This window comes from Myxine glutinosa, chromosome 1 (genome assembly GCF_964187855.1).
Source record: "Myxine glutinosa chromosome 1, kmMyxGlut1.1, whole genome shotgun sequence".
Taxonomy (NCBI): Eukaryota; Metazoa; Chordata; class Myxini; order Myxiniformes; family Myxinidae; genus Myxine; species Myxine glutinosa.
This window is the reverse complement of record NC_136261.1, coordinates 54,725,541-54,750,252: the sequence shown is the minus strand read 5'-3', so window position 1 is coordinate 54,750,252 and position 24,712 is coordinate 54,725,541. Positions and strand designations below refer to the sequence as shown.

The 24,712-nt window shown below is 44.3% G+C and overlaps 1 protein-coding gene across 20 annotated transcripts in view; it reads right to left on the bottom strand.

Annotated features, from left to right (window-relative positions):
* ACOT11 (acyl-CoA thioesterase 11) overlaps positions 1-24,712 on the bottom strand; it is a 143,577-nt gene that overhangs the window by 56,179 nt on the left and 62,686 nt on the right. For 2 of the 20 annotated variants that reach the window (XM_068111556.2, XM_068111566.2), the window contains 6 exons: positions 17,956-18,146; positions 13,002-13,071; positions 11,650-11,710; positions 9,185-9,286; positions 8,249-8,408; positions 7,948-8,116 (listed from right to left, as the gene is read on the bottom strand). In XM_068111556.2, coding sequence (XP_067967657.2) covers positions 7,948-8,116; positions 8,249-8,408; positions 9,185-9,286; positions 11,650-11,710; positions 13,002-13,071; positions 17,956-18,146 — 753 coding nt within the window. Of the gene's footprint in view, positions 1-7,947; positions 8,117-8,248; positions 8,409-9,184; positions 9,287-11,649; positions 11,711-13,001; positions 13,072-17,955; positions 18,147-18,280; positions 18,624-18,939; positions 19,026-24,712 lie in introns of those variants that run through there. The other 18 variants (XM_078771901.1, XM_078771905.1, XM_068111561.2 and 15 more) reach the window with 17 other exon arrangements.

Below are 24,712 nucleotides of genomic sequence, written 5' to 3'. Positions count from 1 at the left end.
TCCGAAAAATCTCCCAGCACCATATATCACCCGGCTCACCTTCGGGATTCTTCTTCTTCGCTTCTCCACCTGCAAACTTTCCATTTGGTTAATAAGTACAGCATCACGATGCGAACACGGACTTTGCACATTTTCCATCCTTTCCTCCCGCGTCTTTAGACCACTTAGACCACCACTTAGAAGTGCTCTTCTAAGTCCGGCGTCTTTCCAATTTCCACTATTGTTTCGGTTATTTCTTTTTCTTTTTTCTCGACGACCGCTGGTGCTAATAAAATCAAATCCTCTACTTCGGCGGTCACCGGCTTCCCCATACCTCGGGTCGCGATTTCTACCCCGGTCCACGTGACTGCGCTTTGTTCCAACTCGCTTTTCCCGCGCTCCTCAAGCCTCGTCATGCACAAATGCGACCTCCTCGCTCAACCCGCGGTCAGCCTCCCTCTCAACTTCCCTCGTCTCATACCGGGCTTGCCCCTCGCTAGCCCCTCGCTAATTTCTTGGGCTTGACCATTTACGTCCTCCAATTGGCCCCCTAATCCTCCCAATTTGACCTCTAGGCCCCAAATTTGGCTTCCCATGTCATTTCTCAATTCCCCAAATTTGCTTTCTAAGTTATTGGTGTTGCCCCTTGCTTCTTTTTTTTTTTTTTTTTTTTTGTATACTGAATCGAGGCTCGTGAAAGAGCTAACATTTACTTCACAAACAAATCAACCAGACAAACAAAATATATAAAAAGAGGGAGCGGAAGACAAGATGGGGAGAGAAGGGGAAGCACACAAACACAACATTTGAGAGCAGGGAGATGTGTGGAAGGGAGAGGGCTTGGGGGGAGGAGGCATGGGTAGGGGGGGGGGGCGGGAGGGAGAAGTATAAAACACAAGGACACCAAGGACTTCCAGGACAGAAGTTGGTATTTCAAAAAAGTGGAATTGGGGTGAAATTAGCAGGGGTAGAAAAGATCAAGGTTTTGGATGGGGAAGATAAGAGATGGTGGTGAACAGCTGTTTTAAAGACCTGGAGGGTGGAGTGGGATTGAAGAGAGTGAGGGAGTTTGTTCCAGAGGTGGGAGAAAAGAGGATTGAAGGAGTGAAGGTGAGCAGAGAGTCTTGGTTTTGGCAGTTTGACCATAAGAGGGTTGCAGGCAGATCTTGTGCGACCTGTAGGAATATTTGCAGGACAGAGCCCAGAGAGAGCTGGGGGGGCAAGGCCAGAGAGGAGTCGGTAGAAGACGGAAAGACCACCAACCTGCCTGCGGTGAGTGAGTGAGAGGCCCTTGGAGTTAGCTTCATCGCGGGAGATTCCAATGATTCTGAATGCTTTGGTTTCAACAGCGTGAAGACGAGCTAGGTGTGAGGCAGGAGCACCAGCCCAGAGGGGAGAGCAGTATTCCATTGAGCTGCGGATGAAAGCCTTGTATGTGGTGAGGAGCTCAGGTGTGCCAAGGAAGGACTTCGCATGACGGAGGATGCCCAGTCGGCGACTGGCTTTGGAGGCCAGATTTGAAATGTGGTTTTCCCAGGAAAGATCATGGCAGATAGTGAGACCCAAAAGCTTGAGTGACAGAACTTCTTGGAGAGGATTATTCAGAAAGTGGATGGGAGGGTTGTCCAGTCGGTCTTTTCGGAGAGACATCGTAAGAGTGTGAGATTTGTCAGGATTGAAAGACATGTTCCACTTGTTTGCCCAGTCTGTGATTTTGTCCAGGTCTGCAGAGAGTGAGGAGGCTGCAGACTGCCGATCTGAGGGATGAAGAATGGAGCGACAGAGAGTAGAGTCATCAGCAAAGAGATACAGAGGATTTTCAAGAGAGTCAGAGAGATCATTGATGAAGACCAGAAAAGCACAGGGTCCAGAACACTGCCTTGTGGAACTCCAGCCTGAACAGGAAGAGGAGGATGAGAGAAACCCATTCAGGGCCACACGATGACTTCGACTAGAGAGGAAGTCCGCCAGCCATGCGTGGAGATTTCCATGGATACCAAAAGAGGAGAGTTGGGTGAGCAGAGCGGGGTGTCAGACCGTATCGAAGGCACGTGATATGTCAAGGGAGACAGCTCTAATTTCCTGTTTGGCATTGAGGACCTCCATCCATTGTTGAGAAAGCAGAAGCAGCATGTCCAGAGTAGAGTGACCAGGTCTGAAACGAAATTGATGATCAGAGATCAAGCCATTGGAGAAGAGGAAAGATTTAATATCTGAAGCAATGATGGATTCCATGGCATTGCTGATAATTGGGAGAAGGCTGATTGGTCCGTAGTTGCTGGGATCTGTTTTTGCACCTTTTTTGTGCAAAGCGGTGATGTTGGCAGATTTCCAAGCAGATGGAAGATGACCTTGAGCAAAAGAGAGGGTGAAGAGAACAGAGAGAGGGAGTGAAAGAGCGGAAGAACAGGATTTTAGGACCCGTGGGCTGATGCCGTCAGGTCCAGTTGCAGAATCCGAGTCGAGGGTTGACAAACTTTTCCACCTTGTCAGGAGGAAAGCACACAGAGTCCAGGAGCAGCTGGGTACGACTGGGTATGGTGGGTACAGAGAGGGATGGGTTTGGGACACAAGATTTAGAGGCAAACACAGAGTTGAGGCATTCAGCTTTTTCACGTGCGGAGTCAGCCGTGTGGCCATTTGAGGTGAGGGAGGGGATGGAGGGGGAACAAACACCAGAAACAGATTTGACCAGACGCCACCAGGATTTGGAAGAGGGAGACAGATAAGAGAGTTAATTGCGATAAGAGAGTTAATTGCGTGCGAGGCGCCGCCATTTCTTCCCTCATTGCATCCATCTTACTCCCTGATTCTACCATATAGGTCCTCATCTGTATCATAAACAATTGGAAGTCCCCCCTGGCCCCGTGGGCTCGGCACTCGCCGCCACGTGCGAGGCGCCGCCATTTTGTGCGCCTGCAACCCCCACTACCACACCTTCTTCAACCTCCTCTTCCATTCCTCCCACTTCTTCCCTGGGGTCTTGGGTTGACGCTAACTCCTCCTCTACCTCCTCATTTTCCCCCACCGGCAACCGATCACCTTGGGTATCCATGGCACGACTCAATTTGGATGTTAAATAAAAATTTTGGCCGCTCATAATATTGACCAAATTTTTTCACAGTGTCCAAAATTTGGTTCGGGTCCCAAATCCCACTCCTGCCTACCAATTGTTGCGGATCCGGGGGTCGGTGCTCCCCTTACCAAGGGGGGGTTAATCCCCTTGTCTTTTTAACTGGCCGATCCCCCAGCCCTGGAAATTATAACGCTCCTCCGCGGTCGAGATTGGCCAGGGTGATTGGTTAAGATGGATTCCCAAATACCTGCGTGCCAATCGCTCTGCGAGGCAGGGAAATAACTCCCGCTCGAACCACGGACAGATGGAAATTGCCGAGCGGTTTAGCAATCCGCGATTCGAGACGTTAGCAAAAAGACTAACCCGATCCTGAGCGGTTCTAATCGTGCCAGGTATACTCAATTGAGAAATCACTAAAACGATCGGATGGAGAGGAAACCAAAAGGTAGGAAGAACAGAGATTTATTAATTACGTACAAAAACCCGAAGAGGAAACGAAAGAAGGGCATGTACACGGGAAGCAGAAGCAGACACAGGGCAACCTTATACAGTCTTAATTAACACGCCCAGGACAACACAAACAGACTCACGCGAAAGGGGAATAGCAGGAAGGAAGGTCCAAGCAGATGGGCCAGCGTTGGCTCTGGCCCCGGTTCATGCTCCACTCTGGTCCACGCTCCAGCTCGGTTCAGGCTCCGGTTCCGTGGCGAAACCCGGCAGGCAGCGCGGTTGGTATTGTCGGGGCGAGCGGACCTTACATGCGGGGGGTTCATATATCGGGGAGGACTTGCGTCTGTGAATCAGAGGAATCGTGACGCGTGCCTCGTGACTCTCCAATGGTGCCACTCTCCCCGGCAGACTCTCAGACTCGGCGGGCTCAGACTCGGCAGACTCCAACTCTGACCGACTCGTATCTCTGACTCAACCGACTACGACAGACTCCGACTCACTCTCCGACTCACTCTCCGGCTCACTCTCTGACTCCGACTCCAACAGACTCTCTCCGGCCGACCGACTCTCTAAGTAGTCCCACGCGAGCGCTTATATTACGCGCTCACGTATCAAGCCGCGTGCTTTTAGGACACACCCACCGGTGAGCTCACCGCGGCCCTGGTTGGTCGCGAGGGCTCACAGACTCCGCCCTTAACAGGGCTACGCCTCGCTCCGATAACTCCTCCCCCTTTTTCTCTGCTCTGACCGCATGGTTAATGGCGTTTGGAGTGAGCGCTGAGGCGGCTGCGACTGGCAGAGGCGCGCAATACAATTCAGAGGGAGGCCAAGCCACAAAATGAACGGGATTTGAAAAGGGGCCTATGTTATTTGATTAATGCAATGCAGATTCAACTATTGGGAACACAGCCTTGACTAAAAACACATACTAATGAAATAACTGAAAGGTTCCTATGGTGTCCTACGTGTTGCAATATGGACTAACTAGGGTGCGACCTTTGACCTTTGGAAAATGGGAATATTTACAGGGAATTATTTACAAGGGATTATTATTTACAAGTGACGGTTCTGAAAACCGTAACAATATATTAGTAACAATATAAAAACAAGAGCAATGCGACTGTTGCCAATACGCCTCCGCGTAGTACCTGCCCGTGACAACGAGTAAATGCCCTCATTCACTGTCCTAAAAATAAACAAGTTTGATTTAAATCCTTTCAGCTCTTCTCAAGTATCACATTTTCACCAGCAATGACAGGTTAATCGATCAGTGAAGCTGTTTCGGGAAAGGGTTTTAAAATATATATATAATCAGCTTTCAAGCTAATATGGCTGCCAAACCACATGACATATGACATCAAAAATGTACACCTCTGCATATGTATGGGAAGGGGATCATGTTTGTGATGCTTCATGTAGATCAGATAAGGTTTGTTTTTCTATCCAAGATGACTGCCAAACCACATGACCTACGGCATCAGCATTTTCAAACTATAGCAACAATGGTGTTAAATGATATTTGTAAAATTTGGCATCGATAGGGTAAGCGGTTTCAGAGATACTGTACAATTATTTAATATTTTCCTTCAATTCAATATGGCTGCCACACAATGTGACCAATGACGTTTTCGTGATTAACTTTTAGTCAATGACACGTAAAGTTTCGAGTCAATCGATTCGGTGGTTTTGGAGAAGGTGATTAAGGATTTAGGTCAAATCCAATATGGCTGGCAAACCATGTGACCTATGATGTCATAAATTTAATATTTCAATACAAATGGGTCAGATCATACGCATGCAATTTCAGATTTTTAGGATAAAGCATTCAATTGAAATATTTTTGGCTGGCATACCGCTTCACCGACTATATTATCTTGCTTTTGTTCCCCATTGGGAGTACTTCACAATGTGCCAAGTTTCACATTTTTTCATTCAGCGGTTTCCAGGAAATATATATTTTTAATTGTCTGCGCTTAATCCAAGATAGCTGCATACCATGTGACCTATGACGTCACAATTATTTTAAAAAATTCTGCATGGGTGTCACACCTACCCTGAAAGTTTCATCTCAATCGGACATGTGATTGCTGAGAAAAATGAGGTTTAGCCCATATGGACAGACGTACGGATGGACGGACAACCCGAAAACATAATGCCTCTGGCCACCTTCGGGGGCGAAGCTGAAAAGAACCTTCTCTCCTCTATCAGGTGTGGAAAAAACAGACAGTGAAGGAGGGCGTGGATGCAAAGGGGTAAGGTAGGGACAGAGAAAGATGGGTTGAGCGCACAAGATCAAGGCAAACAGAGTTAAGATACTCTGCCTTGTCTTGAGCAAAGTTTAAGGTTAGGCAGCTCAAAGTGAATGAGGTGATGGAGGATGAGCATACACCTGAGATGGACTTCACAAAGCACTACCAGGACTGAGGAAATAGAATGGTTGGAAAGTTCAGCCTTGAGATAAGCAAGATTATCATTCCAGGTTTGCCCCAGGAAAGGAACACTTACTGCGAGCCTTATAAAGAGTAATAAAGTTGCCCTCAGTCAAGTTAGCCTTCTAAATGGAGAAAGCAAGCTGCTCGACTCTGACTGCCTCGCCACAGCATTTGTTGTAGCAGTGTCGAGAGGATGGCTACGTTAGCCACAGTCGGGATGGGATAAACCGGTGTATGACAGAGATGGCTTTTGTAAAAAAAAAAAATTCACGGTGAAATCAATATCATGTCCTGCAGAAATGGCAGCGCAATCTTTTTGAAAGGGCAGATTGCATTCCCTGCCAGGTGGTCTCTGCAAACAGCCAGATTCTGTGGCGTTGAGTTTGCTCTCTAACAATAGCCAGAAAGATACGGGCATCGAGGTCATTCTAACTATAGCCAGAGAGATATATCAAAAGAGCCACAATAGCCAGAGAGACATGGCCATTTAAGTCGTTCTAACTGCAACCCGAGGGATATTACAGGAGAGCCAAGAAGGACGGAAGAGAAACAAGAGAGGTTGGATGGAAAGTTGGTCATTACCAGGTCCAGTAAGAAGGACAAGTTTCCAGATTGGATCAAACCCAGTCACCCATAGGATTCATCACCACTGCCATGGTTGGTTGTTTCAGAGCTGACATTAAGCCGGCTGGGATAGTGGGGGTCGAAGGCACCACAGATGAGGAATCTGACCATGTGATGCTGGGATTTCAGATTAAAATTAAAAATGCTATGATTTGACTTCTGCACAAGCTCTTCCATGAGCCTTAGGAAAATATAAAAAAAACACAAGACACAAAGTGTCATGAATAGTTACCAACGCACAACGCCATTAAAAAATAAGCAAATGAAAAAAAAACAACTCAGAGCAACACTTGGCAAAACAGAACAAAGTAGAATGGCACTCAGTAGAGCATCATTTTGACCTCAAAAATAATTGGTGGTTGAATTCAGTGACCTGATATGTAAATCGTCTTCAAAGTTTCAGTTGATAGGATGAAAATCGACAATTTTAGAAATCTGGCCTACGTTGACCTTTTGGCCCATGCTGATCTCAAAATAGTTAGTTTGTGGTTGAATTAAGTTAGTCGATATGAAAATACTATTCAAATTTTAAGTGAATAGAATGAAAATTGAACATTTTAGAAATTTGAAAAACATGGTTGACCTTAGGCCTATGTTGACCTTTTAGCCTATGTTGATCTCAAAAATAGTTAGTGGTTGAATTCATTTCGCAGATATGAAAATCCTATTCAAATTTTAAATCAATAGGATGAAAATTGAGCATTTTAGCGATTTGAAAAACATGGTTGACTTTTGGCCTATGTTGACCTTTCGACCTTTTGACATCAAAGTTAATAGGACTCTGTCAGACCACAAACTATACCATTTGGTGAAGTTTCGTGAAGATGGGACTAGTGAAGGTTTTGTGAATAGTTACCAACACACAATGCCATAAAAAAAAAAGTGCCAAGTTGTAAGATACGATGCAGGCATCGATGTTATTATACGAACTACATATGCTTCTTATGCATGAGGAACAAAATAAAGGTAGAGGACCCTCCTACTCTAAAGGGTCTGTAACAGCTCAGAAAATCTCCCTCAAGCTACCAAAGACCTTCGATTCTTCGGTAGTTTGAGGGAGATGGAAAATCATTCCAAAAATCTTAATCATTTTGAATAATATGCTCGATGACTACACGACTGCAGTCAATTAAAACCGATTTGAAGTGAGCCCACGTGATCAACTTTGCGTTTCAAATCACGTTTGCGCAAACTCAACCTGAAATGCCTCCACACCATTTACTCTGCCACGAGACCTTCAGAGACAGTTAAAAAAACGGAATTATACAATAAATTGATGTTACCGATGGTTGCGAGTAAAATTCAGTGATGTTGTAATATTTAAGAAGGGATAGGTTTGTTCACAAATGAAATATACCTCAGAGAATATGAGTTTTGAAGGCCCACCTTGCAGCTAAGCTTGCCACAGTCTCCATCCAAGCCATGATTTGTCCGCCAAATGTATTTCCTTGATGATTAGCATGTGGAGGAAGCACCAGTTCCACACTTTGTACACGCGTCGTTTCACCGGGAACACTCGTGTCTGGCCCATCATCATCCTCACCTGGCATTCGGTCTACGAGACAATTAAAATGTTTTCTCAACCGTAGTGTAATAACAGACCTCCGAAAATCAACTCAAATACGACCTCTCCAGACAGAGTGACTTGTACCTGTGAGGTTTAACTCCCAAAAGGGGAACTGCTCACCAGGTACAATGGCGAGGTTGGCATCCCGCAATAGTTGGGCAAGTGTGTCCGAATGAGTAAGGCGCATACGCCGGCGTTCGGCTGCCAGCTTGTGCTCCTGCCATTCCTCTGAAGAAGTGGGCAGCACTGCACGCAACTGCACCTGCATTTTCACATCACACTTGCATGATGCAGTATTATTAGCACTCCAAATCCAAAGGGCAATGCAAACATATTAAGGTGGTGTAACCCACACAACAGTCACGATAGTGTTCTGCACCAACTGATAATTCAAATAAAGAATCATATCCATTTTAGATTTGCACCAGTGCAAAGTGCGAATACAAGGCCTCAGCGCAAAGGATTTACAGCCAACATTGATCTCGCCTCACAAAATGAAAGATTAAACGGTTTAGGGGCCTTATTAAACGTAGGATCAACATGAACTATATTAAAACCTCCTTATCAGGGGCAGAACCCCATAGTGTCACAAACTCTTTATGAATGACTTGGGTGGTGTATGTGCGTTCAAGTGCATTGTTAACACTGGTGTACTATAATTTGCCGCTGTCAGGACAGCATACAGATGTGCAAACACGCCTCAACAATCTAGTTTCTGGCACAGTCTGAATTAAAAACAGTCTCGTATTTCCAAAAGAGGGTTTTTGGGGAATGTTAGTGAGCTGTGAACACAGGTGGCAAAGCAGAGCAAAGAGGAGAAAGGAGGGATGGCAGAAAGAAGATAGAGCCGGTCACCATCTGCTTTGTGCGATGCCATGTTTAATGCATTGCTTTGTGTTAATCTTTTCAATAAGCACAGGTTTGGACTATGCTCGATTGGTGGTTGGACGGACATCGATCGATCAAAAAATTGATGTGTGGTGTGCCATCTGCCCTCCAAGAAAAACCCTCTGGAAAGCCCACGAGAGAAACGACAGTCGGTGAAGCTGAACTTACCTTCTGCTTGTGATTTCTTCGAACCACAAATGTTGAATAGGCTTTGCAAACCTGCTCTTGTCTGCCACTCTCAATGTCATCTACACGGACTGAGATGCCAACCTGCAAAGCATTTATTTGGGTTTACGAGAAAAATCCTCAAGGTGCAGTGAGCCGAAATTCTGTCTAACAAGCCTGTGTAGCAGAGACAACACAAACATTAAGCAAGAACATGAAGCACAAGCAAACTAAACAATTGGTTTATAGGATGGTTTATAGGTTTGACAGTTATTTATTTCAAAGACGGGAAGAAATAAGGGGCGGTTGAGGGGTGGGTGAAGGGTAGTGGTCGCAACATGGGAGAAAAGGGAATGTTGTAGGTGCACATGTCCTCTTACCTGCCTATTCACCTAAACCAACAATCTCAGTCTAGTTTCGACAACTCCAAAAAATTAACCATTTTATTTAAATCAATCAACTGTTCTCGCTTCCACCCCACTTCCTGGAAAACTCTCACATGCCAACTACAATACTGAGTTAAAAAAAAAAATGAAGTAGGACCTTGTCTGATTTCAGTTCTAGCTTTTTCTTTATCTCTAAGTTTCCCAGGCAAAAGGGCGTCCCTTTACTACAGTTATTCTCTGCAGATTACTACAATTACCTCCGTCACCAAAGGTGGACCGAGGTTAGTTTTTCACCCCCGTCTGTCTGTTTGTGAGAAGGATATCTCAAAAGGTTGTGGACAGATTTGGACAAAACTTGGTGGACATGTTTGGTTTGTGACAAAGAAGAATTGATTCTATTTTGGCGAAGATCCGAATCTGGATCAAGATATGAGAATTTTTGAATTAGGATTTTTGATTCTTCACCATTCAGTGATCGGCCAAAAACGATATATAGCATGATATCTCAAAACATTGTGGACAGATTTGGACAAAGCTTGGTGGACATGGTGGGTGGGTGACAAGGAAGAATTGATTCTATTTTGGTGAAGATCCGAATCTGGATGCAGATACGAGAATTTTTGAATTTTTATTTTTGATTCTTCAACATTTTGAGATGGGGACCAGAAACGATATATAGCATGATATCTCAAAAAGTTGTGGACAGATTCGGACAAAACTTGGTGGACATGGTGGGTGTGTGACAAAGAAGAATTGATTCTATTTTGGCGAAGATCAGAATCTGGATCAAGATATGAGAATTTTTGATGCTTCACCATTCAGTGATCGGCCAAAAACGATATATAGCATGATATCTCAAAACATTGTGGACAGATTTGGACACAGCTTGGTGGACATGGTGGGTGGGTGACAAGGAAGAATTGATTTGATTTTGGTGAAGATCTGAATCTGTATTCAGATACGATAATTTTTGAATTTGAATTTTTGATTCTTCACCATTTCAAGATGGGCCAAAAACGACATATAGCATTATATCTCAAAACGTTGTGAACGAGTTATGACAACGAGTTGGATAAGTTGGAGATAACAAGAACAAGCCGATTAGATTTTGGTTCAGGCCTGGATCCAGATCTGGCCTATCTATCACTAGGAAACTGTTCAGCCTGGCGGAGGTTTGCGCTCTAACAAGGGCCGTTCTAGTTAGAACTGTAATCACTTCAGTTACTGGTAATCCGTACTACAGTACATAAACCACAATAGCGTGACCTATGTTAATTCTAAAGTTAACTTAAACTGCCAGGAAGTATATGAGAGTACAACTACAGTTTAAGTATGCGATGTTTGCCCGAGTTAAGCCACACTTCCGCCTCCCCCCAGCCCAATGCAAATTTACGTTGTAATTCAACATAAAACATGCTCAACTACCAATGCATCAACTTTGAGAAGTGAGGAGAAATAGGGAGGTTGAGACAGGAGCAATAATAAACTTTCAAGCAATTACAGCTGTTATAGGAAGTGCAAGTAATGTGGAGTAATGTGTTGCAATATTCACTTCAGAATTCCGCAACGAGCCAGGGAAATGTTGCATAATCACAAGAAGGCCTGAACTCTATTTGTTAATGCTTACAGAATAGCATTTCAAAACATCCCACCACTCACGATTGGAAATTGTGAAGCTGTGTTATGGAATGCAGTGGCCGATGGGAGTGGTGCAAAATTGTAGCGGCAGACGGTGCTAAAATAATCGTGAAATGACAATCTGTCACTCATTAGGAATTGACAGTGAAAGTTTGATCGGTTGAACCGCCATTGGCTAGACGTAGTGACACCAGAGATGCTGGGTGTGAATGATAGAGCTCAAATTAGCGCGGCGAGTATCAATTCCAGGCACTAATGTAGCATATCCACATGTTGCATCGGCTAATCTACTTACCTGTGTGACAGCTGCGCTTGAATGACTTATCCGACAAACCAAACAATGGGAAATTGATTTGCCAAACACTGAATGCTTGTGTCACATTTTACAGAATGAACATAAACAAAAAAAACCTTCCTGCAAAATCAGGGACACCATGCACTCACCTCCAAGCTGGTGTTGAAAGCCCTGTTGACCACTGCCTTTATGAGCACCGCCTGTCCAACCCTATGGGACACGGACACACAGACACACATTCACATTTTCAAACGACACCATTTATTTGGGACCAAAGCTTTGGGCGATGTGTTCGTAAAGAGCTGGTCAATTGATGCGTCTTTGCGGTTTACAGCACGAGATCATTCGGAAAGCAGAGATCACGTCTGCTGATCGAATAATCATTACATGACACTAAGGATTAAGAAAGGTCAAACCTCTTGGGCACATACAATTAAATATCAGATGCTAACTGTGCAGTCTTTGTTTTTGCGCAATACCCTGCGCTGGCGAAGCAAAAATCAGGGTTTGGCAGTCACGTGAGACTGCATTTTTAAAATTCATTTTTCTCTGTAACCGCTGGTCCGATTGACACAAAATTCACACCATAGGATCAACTCCACCTGTATAATTTATTTATTCATAATTATGACGTCATAGGTCACGTTGTATGGGTGCAATCTTGGAAAAAACGTTACACCTCTATATCTCTGAAACCGCTCGATGGAAAAAAATTGAAACACGACTCATTGTCAAGTAATCCTCATGGGGAATAAGATATGTTTATGATGACGTCATTGGTGCCTTCATCATGACCTCATAATTCGACAAGTATAATGCTTCATCCGATCAGTATGATTTTTTTTTTTTCTGCAACTGTTGGTCTGATGGATACGAAATTTTCACCATGGCGGTGTGTCCTGTAAAATATTTTAATGATACTTCTAACATCATATGCCACTTAGTACAGCTGCCATCTTGGAAAAAAAACAAAAAACGTTGCACCTCTATATCTCCGAAACCACTCTATGGGAAAAAAATTGAAACGTGGCTCATTGTAAATAACTCCATATGGGGAATAGGTGTTGTTAACGATGACGTCATTGGTGCCTTAATTATGACATAATAATTCGACAGGGACAACACTTAGTCTGATCAGTTTGAAATTTATTGAGGGTGATCTATGCAACAATTATATTAGAGAATATAAATTTATGATGTAATCGCTCACGTGGTCTGGCAGCCATATTTGATCAAAGAAAAAAACAACTTTTTAAAAACAGAAGAGTTGGCTCGCAACAAGTTGACTGCGCACTGAGCAGGGTAAGTATTCTATGATAATAGAATCATCTAGTTATTGATAACTCCAAACTGAATGTTTCCGACAAATAGAAATCATTCCATCATTGAGTTTTCCTTTATAATGTGAATCACGTTCCTTAACACACAACCAAAGCTTTGCACTCAGATCCTAAACTTATTTAAAATGGACTTGGATCAGGGAAGGAGAGTGGAGGCTGACCTTATCGTTTCCTCAAAATTGATGTCATCCATTGAGGCCGTGACGCACAACATTCCAGCATGCTTCTCCGCTGCAAGTCACACACATATATCTGTCAGCAGAGGAAACTAGAACGGCACTCATTCGAGAGCATACCTCCGCCTGGTTGGCCATATCACTCAATGGTGAAGAATCACTTAAAAAATTCCACTAGCCGGATCCGGATCTTCACCAAAATTGAATCGATTCTTCCTCGTCACACACACAACTTGTCAACCAATTTTCGTCCAAATCCATTCATAACTTTGAGATATCCTGCTATGTATCATTTTTGGCCCTATCTCCAAATAGTGAAGAATCACTTAAAAGATAGGGGCAATACCCCTGGTGCTCACCTGGTACAATAAACAGTATATTGCACTGACTAAAGGTATTTTAAACCAATGCCAATGGTTGCTAGAAGACAGGGCAGCATTTAGAATCGTGCCAACATAATCATAAGAGATTAAACACACAAAAAATACCTATTTTGGGGGTCAACCAACCTCCCCCCCCCCACCCTCCTCGCCGTGTACCTCCTCAGACCCCAATTTTTCCAATGCCTTGAACAAACATTGGTACATCATGGATGATGAAAGTTGTGGTGAGGTTTCATCAAAATTGTGTTTGTCGGTTCTGAGAAAAAAAGCAAATACCTATTGTTGGGGGCAAGCCCCCCATAGACCACCTTAGACCCCGATTTTTTTAATTCCAGAAACTAGCTTTGGTACAACACGGGTGATTATGGTTGTGGTCAAGTTTCATCAGAATTGCATGTGTAGTTTCTGAGAAGAAAGAAAACACCGATTTTGGGGGACAAACCCCCCCCCCCCCCCCCATCCCAGTAGACTCCCAAAGGGGCAGACTTTTTCTTAATACCGTGAACAAAGTTTGGTACGTCATGGGTGGTGAAGGTTGTGGTGAAGTTTCATCGAAATAGTGTGTTTAGTTTCCGAGGAAAAAGGAAATTCCTATTTTGGGGGGGGTCAAACCTGGATCCACTTTGACCCACGGTAGACCCCCTTATACCCCGATTTTTCTTTCTAATGCCGTGAACAAACTTTAGTCACAACACAACAAATATTAGTTGTGCCAAACTTGGTCATAATCCCTTCAGCGGTTTCGGAGAAAAAGCTTCAAGTGTTTGGGGACTGACGGACGGATAGACGGACAGACGGACTGACGGACTGACGGACAGACGGACAGACGGACAGACGGGCGGACGACGCGCCATTGCATAAGCTCCCCTGAACTTCGTTCCAGGTGTGCTAAAAATTAAATAATTCTCATATCCGAATCCATATTCAGATCTTCACCAAAATTGAATCGAATCATCCTCGTCAGTCACCCAACCGGTCCACCAAGTTTCGTCTAAATCCGTCCAGAACTTTTTGAGATGTCCTGTTATGTATCGTTTTTGGACCAATCTCCCAATGGTGAAGAATCACTTAAAAAATTATACTAGCCGGATCCGAACCCGGATCTTCGCCAAAATCTAATCATTTCGTCCTTGTCGCATATGTTACATCTCAGTCAAATTTCGTCCGAATCCGTCCACAACCTTTTGAGATATCTTGTTCACAAACAAACAGACAGGGGTGAAAACAACCTCCATCCACCTTTGGTGGCGGAGGCAATGAATCAGTGTTTTTAAACAAATGCATCATGGCTCACACAACCTTCCAAAACAACAATGAACTCTTCAAGTCTCGACAAACTCTTTCTTCAATTTGAATTTTAGACCGACACGTGTGGTACATTCCTGTCCAAAACAGGTTGTGCAAGTCTCACATTGACGTTTCAGAATGGTTTGACAAGGGAGATGGAAGAAAGACCAATATAAAACACGCAGCCAAGCTTTCCCAAATCCGCCATCATGCACGCAATGGCTTTTCCAGTTTTATCAGGCACAGAAGGCAAAGGTCGTACTTCCAGAACCTCTTTGGAAACAACGTTTTTCTGTCATGGTCTCTCTAGCCTGGGGCCAAGAGTCTAATCCAAATATTTTTAGCCGCGTCGCAAGACGCTGGTCATAGAGTGCCCTCTGCTGTTGTTGTTGTTGTTGTTCTTCTTCTTCTTCTTGTTCTTGAAAACAAGACAAAACCACAAAGCTCAACCCATTCTGGGAACCATAGCTCCACCCATTGTGGGAGAGGCTTCATATAAACAAATATCCACCATTTTATTAACTCGCATAGCTTTGAGGCCTGTTTTGTAGGCCCGTGGTGTCTTCCTCTTTCACACAGTTTTATTTCAAATCAAATTCGATATATCATTTTATTTTTCACAGTTGCTAACATCGTTTTAGACTCGGTTGAAAAAAAACGGGAAGAAAATCTGATGAAAGTTGCCCTTTATAGACCGAAATGAATTCTCAAAGGCCGGTAACTTCAAGTCCATTGAGATTTTTTTTTTTTTAAATCGCGGCATGGTCAGTCATACGCCGCCCGAAATAACAGACAGGAAAATGCCGAGATATATCTATTTTGTTTAAATCGCGGCATGGTCAGTCATACACCGCCCGAAATAACAGACGGGAAAATGCCGAGATATATTAAAAATTCGTCCATTTGATGACAATCATCACGATGAAATATTTAATTTATACGTCGTCACAATAATGTGGAGAGAGGAGCATAGCTTCGTTCACGTGTCGCCACATACGGGAAATTGCCGAGATTTTTTTTTTTTTTTTTTATCGCGGCATGGTCAGTCATACACCGCCTGAAATAACAGATGGGAAAATGCCGAGATATATTAAAAATTCGTCCATTTGATGACAATCGTCACGATGAAATATTTAATTTATATGTCGTCACAATAATGTGGAGAGAGGAGCATAGCTTCGTTCACGTGTCGCTACACACGAGAAATTGCCGAGATATATTTTTTTACAATCACGGCATGGTCAGTCATACACCGCCTGAAATAACAGACGGGAAAATGCCGAGATATATTAAAAATTCGTCGCCACACACGGGAAATTGCCAAGATATATTTTCACTTTGCACAAAAATAACATCAAGTAATCGAATCAATAGGAATGTCCTGTGCCTATAACATCGACGTTATAGGCACAGCTGCATCGAGGCATTGTGTAACATCGACGCGGCTTTTGTTTTAATTAAAACTTTTTGTACTTGTTTAAATACAAGATGCAAGTTCAGGGAAGAGAGATGACAGATGGTAAAAGGCAACGTACTAATAGTTGGCCACAGTTGGATATAAACAAGAGAATGAATGAACAAGAAAAGGAGAGAGGAGGGGAGGAAACTAACCTGAATGCAAGAGGGTGAGGTTATGCAAGGTTCATGGGGGGAGATAGGATCATGGGTAGGAATGGGGGATGAGGCACGATCGAGGAGCACCGTCTGATTGACGCTTTGGCGGAGAGTCCAATTTCTATTTTTTCTTCCAATATCAAATCAATTAAAAGGAAATAAATCTGAAATTTCGTTTCAGGTGCATCTGTTTCTTTACATACAATGATGTTGCATTCGTTTGCTCAAAATGGGTGCAAGCTCTACCTTAAAGGTGTGACCGCAAGCCCATCTCCTTCCACCACTCAGACCCCTCTCCTTACCTCTTCCTTCACCAAGAACAATCCAAATAAAAGTTAAACTCCAACAACAAATATGCTCAACTGCACGTTTCAACTTTGAGGAGTGAAAAAGCCAATGGGATAGGTTGAGCCAAGTGCAATAAACAACTTAAAGCAATTAAAACCCTTCTACGTGGGGGATAAAATGCCCCAATTACACACATCTGTAAATTACTACAATATAATTGTACACCGCTCCTTTCCTATGCCATCTCAAGGCATTGCAAAACGTCATTGCCGGGCACCGAAGGGGACTCAGCAATGACGCATGCTGAAAGGGAGTACTCAGTTTTCACTCTGGTTGTTGTACACCGCACCTTTCCTATGCCATCTCAAGGCATTGCAAAACGTCATTGCCGGGCACCGAAGGGGGCTCGGCAATGACGCACGCTGAAAGGGAGTACTGTTTTCACTCTCGTTGTTTGTTTTTTGTTTTCTTATTTTCTTGTTTTCTTGTTTGTCTGGGCTATATCTCAGCCATCATTTGAGCTTGGAAGCTGAAATTTCGGCACAATAGTGAGAAAGTACTTTGTCAAAAATGGTATTTTTGATTAGTTATTCAATTAATTCATTAGTTATTTAATTATTAGCGATTAATTAAGTACTTATACATTTCCTTTCTCTTCTGGGCATTATCTCAGGCACCTTTTGAGTTAGGAAGCTGATATTTGGACATGACAGTGACCAAATGATTTGGCTAAAAAAGGATATTTTTGATTTATTGATTAATCATTTAATCGATTAATTATTTATTGATTAATAAATTAATTATTTAATTTTTTATTAATGACATTTTATTAAATTTCTAAAAGATACATCTTCGGATGAAGCACGCACGAGTGGTTTAGTTATGCTATTAGCCAATTATTGATTCAGAAAATATTTTATGATCTTTTATTGATTTTAATTATGCAATTAATAAATCAATGATTGTACACCTCTCCCTCCCAATGCAATCTCTTTGAGCTGCATGGCGGCATTGCCAATGCCGCGCTGTAGGATATTTAATTATTTGGCATTCATTGTGTACCTTGAATGTATCTGTACTCGTTTCATTATTTACTCAATCCACCCAATCCTTATCCCACAAATGCTCACCATTCCCTTCTCCTACCTTATCCTGCTGAAGCATGTTATCTTTCATTTAACCAGAAATTACTCAACTGGGGTCAATATCCACGTGAGCATCTGCCGGGATCAAAATGCTGAGCTTGCGTGCTTCCCTTTACCTAAGGTAAACCTTTGTACATTACCCTTTACCTTTACCTTCCCTTTACCTTTAGGGTTGTAGTCGTTGGAGCAGTCTGCTCGTCAAGGTCAAACCGAACGACTCACCTGCTAGGCAGCCAGTAATGTCCATCCACTTGAGAAGTTGCCCTGGGCCGAGCTCCCCACGGTGATTGGCATGACATGGCAGGACGAACTGACTCATTTCCACAGGCTCGCCATCCAGGTGTCCTTCCCCGGACATGGTCGGGCAAGCAGGTAAGGTCTCCAAATTTGTCATGGAGCGGGGATCCACGCACCTGCAGGTGGTCACAGAGAGCTCGCGTGTCATACTAATGAGCGCACACGACTCTCTATACACTTACAACTTTTACAGGAACCGGTAATAAACCTCAAAGCAGCAGTTGACCTGGGGAGCAAACGCAACGCTCACCTGCCTCTTTGCAAAACCCGGAACGCCCGGACAACGGCAGCCGGTGCGGGCCAACAGTCATCCATCACTCCATCAGGGTCGCCTCAAGAAGTAAAAAGCTTGCGCTCTTTTATTGATCAGATTCGCCATTTTTTATGGTTTTTAAACGGATACGAATATTAAATGTCGCAATGCTCACGCAAATTCGTTCTGCCTTTCCGCCCGAACTGCCACTCGCTACTCCGAGCACCGGTTCAGGGAGGCCCTTCCGAGGCCACTAGTTTTGTATCCGTGGCCAGACAAATACGCTCTGGAGTGATGACTGAGGTTTACAATTCATTCTGGGCACATGGAAACATACCATCTGCGATAGACAAGAGGAAGATTGATGAAAATGGAGAGCAAAGTGGTCGCGATACGCCCTGTGCCAAATCAGGGCGCGAACAGAGCATAAAATAAATAAAAAACCACAACCAAAAACGACAGTTAGTATCAAGTGAAAAGCAACAACCCTTCCGCATCCCATGAGCACTCAGAGCATCATCAAATTACATCTGCAGAGTATCACGGAAACCCCAATTAATGGAAATAAACTACAATGTCCCAAAACAAAGGCTTAGACAATAGGCAATAGTACAATAGATCATTCAAGACAATATCCCCAAACCACAAAAACAAACCAGAACCAGGGAAAGATCTTCGAGGCCAAACGGCACACGCACTGCCACAGATCCGAACCACGATATACTCATCCAAAGGTTGTACTATGGGATTTTATTTACTCACACACATTGTTGGTGCCAGCTGGAACGCTCGTCTGTCTCAAAGTCCCCCGAAGCCCCCGGACCCATCCTTAATTTTTACGGTGGGTCAATCATTTGCATCACACCCATCCTGGACATTTGAACATATTTTGTTTGCCTTTTCACCCAAGGGGGGCACACTTGGTTTTTGGAGTCAAACGAATCATGCAAACATCTTATAACAAGCAAATTTGATGCAGCAAGAGACTATTCGGCCCATCATGCCTGCACTACACCAACACCATCTATACAATGAGAGCAGTTTTTCTGTGTGTGCATAGGTGTGTGTGTGTGTGTGTGTGTGTGTGTATGTGTGCGTGTGCGTGTGCAGGTGTGTAGGTGTGTAGGTGTGTAGGTGTGTAGGTGTGTGTGTGTAGGTGTGCGTGTGTGTGTGTGTGTGTGTGTAGGTGTGTGTGTGTGTGTGTATGTGTGTAGGTGTGTGTGTGTGTATGTGTGTGTGTGTGTATGTGTGTGTGTGTGTATGTGTGTGTGTGTATGTGTGTGTGTGTAGGTGTGTGTGTGTGTGTAGGTGGTTGTGTGTGTAGGTGTGTGTGTGTGTGTAGGTGTGTGTGTGTGTAGGTGTGTGTGTGTGTAGGTGTGTGTGTAGGTGTGTGTGTGTAGGTGTGTGTGTGTGTGTGTGTGTGTGTAGGTGTGTGTGTGTAGGTGTGTGTGTGTAGGTGTGTGTGTGTGTAGGTGTGTGTAGGTGTGTATAGGTGTGTGTGTCGGTGTGTGTGTGTAGGTGTGTGTGTGTAGGTGTGTGTGTGTGTGTGTGTGTGTGTAGGTGTGTAGATGTGTGTGTGTGTAGGTGTGTGTGTAGGTGTGTGTGTGTGTGTGTAGGTGTGTGTGTGTGTGTGTAGGTGTGTGTGTGTGTGTAGGTGTGTGTGTGTGTGTAGGTGTGTGTGTGTGTCGGTGTGTGTGTGTGTAGGTGTGTGTGTGTGTAGGTGTGTGTGTGTAGGTGTGTGTGTGTGTGTAGGTGTGTGTGTGTAGGTGTGTGTGTGTGTGTGTGTGTAGGTGTGTGTGTGTGTATGTGTGTGTGTGTAGGTGTGTGTGTGTGTAGGTGTGTGTGTGTAGGTGTGTGTGTAGGTGTGTGTGTGTAGGTGTGTGTGTATCGGCCTGCGTAGGTGTCTGCGTAGGTGTGTGTGTGTGTGTGTGTGTGTGTGTGTGTGTGTGTGTGTGTGTGTGTGTGTGTGTGTCAACATTTTTCTTTCTTGGATGGCTGAACGGATCTTCGTCAAACTTCAGAGGTTCATCAGTGAGTGCCGCTCACACACCTTATTGAAGACAAATTTAACCAATAATAATAATAAATTGAAATTATTTTTGAAAATTTTGAAAAAAAAGTTGGATTTTTGGGGCATTATCCCTTTTAATCGCTCTGTTGTGGGTGTAGGGATGTATGTAGGGACGCCATTCCTTAGTGGGTCTGGTGGAAGTGTTTTAGGCCCCCACAAAAAATAGACCGGGCAACACCGGGTACCCCTGCTTGTATTAAATAAATGCATTAAGCGAATGACTTGATTTCATTGATGGGGATGGTTGTAGGGGTGGGGGGAATGTGGGGATCTTAATACTCCCCCATCCCCACTACTTTCAAATACCGAGAAAATTCAATTTTAAAAGAATCCACTTACTATTGCCACTACCCTTGCAGTGAAATCATTCCATGCATTCACTACTCGGTGAGCGAACCCTGCCTAAACATTGTCCTAATTCTCCACTTCTTCACTCTTAAACTGTGACCTCTTGTCCTAGCAGAGTCCGTCCTGCTGAAAAAATATTCTGCACCGATTGTTTACATACATTTCATCATCTTAAACAGCTGTAGTGTCCCCTACCACCCGATATACATCTCTATCGGATCCCCTCATAATCGCCTTCTTTGTAATGTAAAGAGTCCCGTCTTAAATGGATGCATATTTGGTCAAATTTTGCACCATTGCCACTTTATTTTATTCTGCTTCGAATATTATTACCGATAAAGTATGCGTCATACAGCAACATGATTCACTTGCGACGCTAGATGGCACCACTTGAATGAGCAAATACAAGACTAGCAGATTTCACTTTCAATCCACTGAGAAGACATTTAAAAAGTACCAAAAAAATATCATAGAATTAAATATATACACATAGGACCGATCCCCTAAGTTTTTTTTTTTTTTTTTTTTTGTATACTGAATCGAGGCTCGTGAAAGAGCGAACATTTATTTCACAAACAAATCAACCTGACAAACAAAATATATAAAAAGAGGGAGCGGAAGACAAGATGGGGAGAGAAGGGGAAGCACACAAACATAACATTTGAGAGCAGGGAGATGTGTGGGAGGGAGAGGACTTGGGGGGAGGAGGCGTGGGAAGGGGGTGGGGGGGGGGGGGGGTTGGAGAAGTATAAAACACAAGGTCACCAAGGACTTCCAGGACAGAAGTTGGTATTTCAAAAAAGTGGATTTGGGGTGAAATTAGCAGGGGTAGAAAAGATCAAGGTTTTGGATGGGGGAAGATAAGAGATGGTGGTGAACAGCTGTTTTAAAGACCTGGAGGGTGGAGTGGGATTGAAGAGAGTGAGGGAGTTTGTTCCAGAGGTGGGAGAAAAGAGGAATGAAGGAGTGAAGGTGAGCAGAGAGTCTTGATTTTGGGAGTTTAACCATAAGAGGGTTGCAGGCAGATATTGTGCGACCTGCAGGAATATTTGGGGGACAGAGCCCAGAGAGAGCTGGGGGGTGGGGGGCAAGGCCAGAGAGGAGTCGGTAGAAGACGGAAAGACCACCAACCTGCCTGCGGTGAGTGAGTGAAAGGCCCTTGGAGTTAGCTTCATCGCTGGATATTCCAATGATTCTGAATGCTTTGGTTTCAACAGCGTGAAGACGAGCTAGGTGTGAGGCAGGAGCACCAGCCCAGAGGGGAGAGCAGTATTCCATTAAGCTCTGGATGAAAGCCATGTATGTGGTGAGGAGCTCAGGTGTGCCAAGGAAGGACTTCGCACGACGGAGGATGCCCAGTCGGCGACTGGCTTTGGAGGCCAGATTTGAAATGTGGTTTTCCCAGGAAAGATCATGGCAGATAGTGAGACCCAAAAGCTTGAGTGACAGAACTTCTTGGAGAGGATTATTCAGAAAGTGGATGGGAGGATTGTCCAGTCGGTCTTTTCGGAGAGACATCGTAAGAATGTGAGATTTGTCAGGATTGAAAGACATGTTCCACTTGTTTGCCCAGTCTGTGATTTTGTCCAGGTCTGCAGAGAGTGAGGAGGTTGCAGACTGCCGATCTGAGGGATGAGGAATGGAGCGACAGAGAGTAGAGTCATCAGCAAAGAGATAGAGAGGCTTTTCAAGAGAGTCAGAGAGATCATTGATGAAGACCAGAAAAAGCACAGGGCCCAGAACACTGCCTTGGGGAACTCAAGCCTGAACAGGAAGAGGAGGTGAGAGAAACCCATTCAGGGCCACACGTTGACTATGACTAGAGAGGAAGTCCGCCAGCCATGCATGGAGATTTCCATGGATACCAAAGGAGGAGAGTTTGATGAGCAGAACGGGGTGCCAGACCGTATCGAAGGCATGTGATATGTCAAGGGAGACAGCTCTAATTTCCTGTTTGGCATTGAGGCCCTCCATCCGTTGTTGAGAAAGCAGCAGCAGCATGTCCAGAGTAGAGTGACCAGGTCTGAAACCAAATTGATGGTCAGAGATGAAGCCATTGGAGAAGAGGAAAGATTTCATAACTGAAGCAATGATGGATTCCATGACTTTGCTGATAATTGGGAGAAGGCTGATTGGTCTGTAGTTGCTAGGATCTGTTTTTGCACCTTTTTTGTGCAAAGCGGTGATGTTGGCTGATTTCCAAGCAGATGGCAGATGACCTTGAGCAAAAGAGAGGGTGAAGAGAACAGAGAGAGGGAGTGAAAGAGTGGAAGAACAGGATTTTAGGACCCGTGGGCTGATGCCATCAGGTTCAGTTGCAGAATCAGAGTCGAGGGTTGACAGAAACTTTTCCACCTTGTCAGGAGGAAAGGACACAGAATCCAGGAGCAGCTGGTTACGACTGGGTATGGTGGGTACAGAGAGGGATGGGTTTGGGACACAAGATTTAGAGGCAAACACAGAGTTGAGGCATTCAGCTTTTTCACGTGCAGAGTCAGCCATGTAGCCATTTGAGGTGAGGGAGGGGATGGAGGGGGAACAAACACCCGAAACAGATTTGACCAGACACCACCAGGATTTGGAAGAGGGAGACAGATAAGAGAGTTCGGTCTTGAGAACGGAGAGATATTGTTTCCTGGCTCTCCTGAGGGTGGACACGGGACACACACTTGTTTCGGGCTTTGTGGAAGGAAATGAGATTTCCTTCCATTGGATTTGCTTTCCAGGAGATGAAAGCAAGTTGTTTCTGGGCAACAGCCTCACCACAACATTCCATGTACCATGGACGGGAGGAAGGGTATGACAACTGAAGACGAGATGGGATAAATCTGTGCATGAGAGAGAGAAATTTACTTTGGAAGAATTCCCAGGATGAGTTGATGTCAGAGGCGGTAGAGATGGCAGACCAGTCCAGATGATTGATGGCTGCTTGAAGACCATGCCAGTTGGCCTGAGTGAAATGCCAGACTTGTCGACGCTGAGGAGGCTCTCTGAGAATGGTCAGAGAGATGTCCACTTTAACAAGCACATGATCAGATGAGCCGATTGGAGCAGAAGAAGAGCAGCAGACATTTTCAGTGAAGTTAGTCATAGTCATAACCAAATCCAGAAGAGAAGATGCTCCGTTGACTGAGATCCGGGTCGGGAAATTGACAGATTGTGTCAGTCCCAGTGAGTCGCAGAAGTCCTTTGCTGAAGAGCCATGGCTGGTGAGAAAGGTACCCACACCCATCCAACTGGGTGTTCTCATTCAACTGGGTGTTCTTTAAAGTTCTCAGTCTGTGGTCTCATGTCCCACCCCCACCCTCCCCTCCCCTCCACCTCCCTCCCTCCACGAGTGCTGCCCATTGTCACCTCAGACTATCCCATGCTAAACCCACTCATTTTAATGTCTCCCTGATCCATTCTGCTCCACTCTATCAGTATTTAAACATACTAGCCTCTGTCATTTAGCATCTATGTAAGTGGGTACATTTTACATGCTGCAGAGGTTGCGCATTTACCTTGACGTATAGTCTGGGCTTGATTCCTGACAACTATAAACTGTCGGATTGGGGTTTCACATGTAGCATGTTGCCTGACAAATGGTGTCCACTGTTTCCGTTGGAGGATGGACATCAAGTTTGTTGTCGCATCTGCCAACATCAATTGGTGGTTGTCAGAGGCTACACGGTGTCTTCTGTTTAATAGGTGAGCTATTTCATCACAGATATTTCAGCAAGTTTGTCTAAGATCCAGGTCAAAAACTTTCCCCAGCTATCACCGCAAGATAATGGGACTAACTTGGGCTATTCCACTTGTGGAAGAAGCCATGCATTTGAGTCAGGAATTTTTTCCCCCACACTGAACTTTATTCCGGTTTATTAAATTCTATACATGTAGATTGATCTCTAGCACGTATGTGCATACGCACTCTTCTGAGCAAGCATGCAAGATTTTAGCCATTGTTAATGAGAACTCTTCAGGGTATCCTGAAGACACCGCATTAGCAAAGAGAAAGACCCTTGGTT